Source organism: Polistes canadensis, unplaced genomic scaffold, assembly GCF_001313835.1.
Source record: "Polistes canadensis isolate GaletaPanama2010 unplaced genomic scaffold, ASM131383v1 scaffold_60, whole genome shotgun sequence".
In the NCBI taxonomy this organism is placed as follows: Eukaryota; Metazoa; Arthropoda; class Insecta; order Hymenoptera; family Vespidae; genus Polistes; species Polistes canadensis.
The window spans coordinates 772,158-777,547 of record NW_014569607.1 but is presented as its reverse complement, the minus strand read 5'-3'; the positions used below and the strand labels follow the sequence as shown (position 1 = coordinate 777,547).

General features: G+C 25.5%; 1 protein-coding gene across 4 annotated transcripts in view; it reads left to right on the top strand.

Annotated features, from left to right (window-relative positions):
- The first annotated feature begins 1,404 nt into the window (after nt 1-1,404).
- The window catches only part of LOC106785980 (spermidine synthase), a 4,880-nt gene continuing 894 nt past the window's right edge, over nt 1,405-5,390 (top strand). The window contains exons 1-4 of one of the 4 annotated variants that reach the window (XM_014746908.1): nt 1,405-1,421; nt 4,252-4,428; nt 4,892-5,012; nt 5,089-5,335. In XM_014746908.1, the coding sequence (XP_014602394.1) occupies nt 4,298-4,428; nt 4,892-5,012; nt 5,089-5,335 (499 nt within the window). In that variant the 5' untranslated portion in view covers nt 1,405-1,421; nt 4,252-4,297. Of the gene's footprint in view, nt 1,422-2,301; nt 2,486-4,061; nt 4,429-4,891; nt 5,013-5,088; nt 5,336-5,390 lie in introns of those variants that run through there. The other 3 variants (XM_014746907.1, XM_014746906.1, XM_014746905.1) reach the window with 3 other exon arrangements.

Below are 5,390 nucleotides of genomic sequence, written 5' to 3'. Positions count from 1 at the left end.
TTTACTTAACATTGTGTAATTTTGTTCTTTAGCATGAACCAATATTAACGTGTAACATTAACACGTTCGCTGATAGTTAAACAATTTCAATGAGTTGCAAAAAAGAAAAAATAAATAAACAATTCTTTCCTTTTTAAAATTAATTACGACCTCGCATAATAATAGCATTCATTCGTGGTTTTATTTTGCAGCAGACGATTGAAAATAAAAATATTATTTTTATAATACACATTTAAGTGTGTGTGTGTGTATTCGCGAACGTGTTAAAAATATAATAATATAGTGATATTAATATTTTTAAGAATACAATAATGGTGCTAAGAAATATATGTAGATTTTATTTATAGACAAAAAAAAATATTCTATTTCTTTCTCATCGATTTATGTTTGAATAATAATTCGATGATAATATATCCCGGTGCTATTATTCGATTTGAATAATTTTTTATTAAAATAACGAATGTTGGTCGTTAGAAATTATTCATGTAATTATATTAGGCCAATTTAAAGAAGAAGATAAAAAGTGTTATAATATTTTATACAATGCTCGATAATTCCCTTTTAGTTTTCTTAAACATTTATACAAAAGAAAATTTATAAAAACGAAATATTGTATGAGATGGTTAAGTAATAAAATAAAAAAAATACCACCATGTGTATAAAAGATATGTTTCTAATTGAAAAAAACATCAAACAAAATCAAACCAACGTTGGTTACGTTTTCTAATTTTGTGTGTGTGTGTGTGTGTGTGTGTGAACATGCTCAATATTTTTCTTTATTGAAGATTAGAACCTCGTGTATTAACATAAGATAGGAGGGAGGGAGATAGTTCATGTTGTGAGAGACAACCCAAGGCCACAGATCTGAATTTTAACAAACCCAACGTACATTCTTTTTTTCCCCCGGTTTATTTTTTTTTTTTTACGACAATGTATACCTAAAAAATTTTCCCTTTGTATCGCTAACAAAAAACATTCCATTGGAAATTCTTGGAACCTTTGAGTCACATCCGGTATACAATTGACTGATTTTTTTTTTCTCAAATCAATGAACCAATCAGATACGTAGACGTCAGTCAGTGTTCCTATCCAATGAGGAAGAATTTTGGTATCTTTTTCAAAAAAAAAAAAGAAAAAGAAACTGGCTTAGCTATGAGAATGAATAAATGCGGTATGAAAAGTGGGGGGGAGGGTTGAAATGGAAAGAAAAGAAAAATTTGGAAAGTAGAAACGATGGTCAAGTTTATTCAATCGAAACTTGCTTTAGTTTGTTGGGAACAGTCTCTGCGAACGTTTAGAATTTTTCTGGTTGAATTCTGAAATAGTTTTGTTTCTTTCGTTATTTGCTATTTATTAAATATTATTCGTCTATCATCTGTACGAACTACGATTGAAAAAAACATCACGTTTTTTTGAGAAGGGTAAGTAATTGAATTATTTTCTTTTTCTTTTTTTTATAAAAATCGTTAGAATTAAAAACGACCTTCTATTAAAATTATTTTTCTATTCAATTATATACTACCGATTAAAATTATTATTAAGATTGTTTTATTTTTTCATATATATATATCTTAAATTTTTATTATATTTTTATTATATTTTTATATTTATGTGTTTTTTTGGGGTACACGTAGGGTGTACACGTGCATGAAAATATTTGGAAATTATTAAAAAAATAATGTTTACCAAATGCTTAATTTTTTCATATACATATATATGAAAAAAAAAAAAAAACAAAATATAGGAAAAGATAGGTTTTCCTCTATGGGTTTTCCATCATGAATTTATATTTATTTTCTCAATCATCCCTAACGCGATATCACTTATCTTCAAAACTAAATAAATTTCTATAAAAGGAAGTAATACTATCGCACGTTTCATTTTGGGGATCCGAAGAAGAAGAAATTGATGTATGAGTGAAAAAAAAAAGAGAAAAAAAAAATCATTTCAGCTTCAGCATCATATACAATAACAATATAAATTTTAATATTGAAAATATATCAAATATATATAAAAATCTCTTAACAATTCGATCGAAAAATTATTTTAACGTATCGAAACTACCCCTACGAAATTAAATTAATATATTTAAAAATGTGTTGTATATATAAACGATATTTACAAAAAGAAAAAAAAAAACAATTTGAAACTTTATTTGATATTAATAAAGATAGATACGTTAAATTATTAATTTATCCTTATTATAGTAATCGTCCATTATAATGATATAGAAGCTGAACGATTTTAAAGTACGAAGTTCAAGAGAACGATGATACGGTCTCTTTACATTTTACCATTTCGTTTGTTATCTCGTTTATGCTTGAACCATCATTATCACAGAGCAAGCTGAGCCGATAACAACTCAACCAAGAATTAATGCTGAGAAAGTGCTGCCACTTAAAGTGCCGTTACTTGTACATACGTCCGTTAGTCTTCTTCGGTCCTTCAATCTGGCTTGCCAACGTATTCTTCTCTTTTATAATATGTATGTATATCAACATATAAATATATTAATATATATATATATTGGATATAGTATATAAGAGAATTTAATTTGTTAATAGAATTGAATTTTTTTGTGTGTGTCTACAATTTATTTATTACATTAATATCGGATTTATATATATTTTATATAGTTTTGTATATTATATTTTTTCATTTTTGTTTTTATTAATTATTTATTTTGTTTTTCTGATTTTTTTAAATACGAGCTTGTAATATTAAATATTTATCTGATTGATCTATAAAGACGTAATATGTAATATAAGAAATATTAATGTTTTGTATATTTAAATGAAGAATATTTAAGAACAATTAATATTATTATTAGTATTATTGTTGTTGATGTTGTTTGTTTATATATATTTAGGGAATATTGTTAAATATTAAATACTAAATAATTTTTCGTTCACATAATAAATATGAAATTTTTCAATTTGTTTAATATTCAAATTGCACGATATTTCGAAATGTTATTTTATTCATTGAATGGTCAACCAGATATATATATATAAAATATCAATATTTGTTTTACGTAAAACTATTTTATTTAAATGTATGCATTTTGAATTTACGAAATTGAATATACCGATGTGCGACAGTAATATTTCACGCAACAAGTGAATCGTTTTAGCTATTTCTATAGGATATAATTCAGAAGGGATGTTTAAAGGTATGACCATAGAAAACCGTTTGATCGAAAATTATAGCATTACAGTATTTCTCTCTCTCTCTTTCTCTCTTTTTCATATAATCGATATAATATATATTTTTTTTCGATCATTTTTCATTGAAATTTATCCAAGCATCGGTAGGTATAAATTTTCTTTCCAAACATTATATTTTTCCAATTCGAAAATGATGATATGTACCTGAACGAGAGAAGATTACTTTTTAATTATATTTTTTTTTATTAAATTTATTTAACAATATATAACGAACCGCGTGATATTTACAATAAAAAAAAAAATAAATTTATAATTCGAACGTCTCAATCTGATCATCGTATTACTCGTTTAATAATATATGTGTATTTATGTGTGTTTTCAAATAGAAATTAATTTAATATAATTCGAATAAAACTTTGAACAAATTGTTTTAGAATCGTATGATCGATAATTATCACTAAATACGTCTTACAATTAATGAAATTATTTTCAACACAAAAATTACACACACACAGCCATAATTTAATTTACTTTTATTTAATCTTTTCATGATATATAAAAATGATTAATTTAATAAAATTAATGGATAAATATTTAGGAATACATTTTGAAATAATTATTTTTTATGAAATATTTATATATCTGTAAAGATTGTTTTAGAATTGTATGATCGATAATTGTCACTGAATACATTTTACAATTAATGAAATTATTATCAACAAAATAATTACACGCACACACACAGCAATAATTCAATTTACTTTTATTTAATCTTTTCATAATATATAAAAATGATTAATTTATTAAAATTAATGGATAAATATTGAAGAATACATTTTGAAATAATTATAATGTATATATATATCTGTAAAAAAAAAAAAGATATATAAAATACATTGGGAAGAGGTTTTACATATTTACTAGATACTTACACACACGTAAAAGTAAAAAGCCGGTCGCGAATCGTATGCTTTTTTCTCTCTCTCTCGTGAAAACATGTTTGACCGCATAATTATTGCGACTGTCTTATTTTACTTTGTCAGACGTAGTGTTCACCGTATTATTTCTTGGTGCCGGTTTTCAGTCGAATTCTGACGAAAGTTTCGTGACGAGCTAACAGAAGAAGAAATATGGATGCAATGAAGACTGGCTGGTTCAGCGAGATAAACGACTTCTGGCCTGGTGTCTCATTGTCCCTTGAAGTTGAAAATACGTTACATCAAGGAAGATCGCAATATCAGGACGTTTTGGTGGTGCAAACGTTAGTGAATAATATTTTCCATAATTCCTATTTAACCAAATTCTAATTATTTTATTACATAAACAATTAGTAGACCTATTCCTATAATTGGATATATTTGAGATACTATTTTCAAGATTTTATTGTCATCAGTATTATTCTATCAATTAATTTTTAAATCTATCAATTACATTGAACACTTAATACTAATTCAAAATCAATTTTTAATTATACTTTCAACTATATTTTGTTAGGAAAACATAAATTCATTATGGTAGATTCTCTAAAGATTCAATTAACAATTTTTTTTTAAATTATATTTATTAAATTATAATTATTGTTCGTGTCGATATTTAAAGATGTAATCATTTGTAATAAATTTGTTAGGAATGTGTGTTTAACAATTAAAGTACGATATCATCGAAATTATATTCATTTTATTGACGTTTCAAATAATAACACAATTATTATTTCATTGATACAGAAAAAGTTATGGGAAAGCTCTGATACTCGATGGTATAATTCAGTGTACGGAAAAGGATGAATTTGCTTATCAAGAGATGATAGCGTTTATTCCATTGTGTAGTCATCCTAATCCGAAGAACGTGAGTTTACAATTTTCTTTTAATACTCCTCGTTAATTAATTGTCATAAATTTAGATATGAACATTTTGTAAATAGGTTTTAATAGTTGGTGGCGGTGATGGTGGAGTTGCACGCGAAGTTGCCAAACATCCGGGTGTTGAAAGAATAGTACAAATTGAGATTGATTCTATGGTAATTGAAGTATCGAAAAAATATTTGCCATTTATGGGGGTTGGATTGGAACATCCTAAACTTACGTTAAACGTAGGAGACGGGTTTGAATTTATGAAACAACATACACAAGAATTCGACGTTATTATTACGGACAGTAGCGATCCAATTGGTATGGAATCATTTTAAACATTATAATACCTATTATTATTATTATCATTATTTCT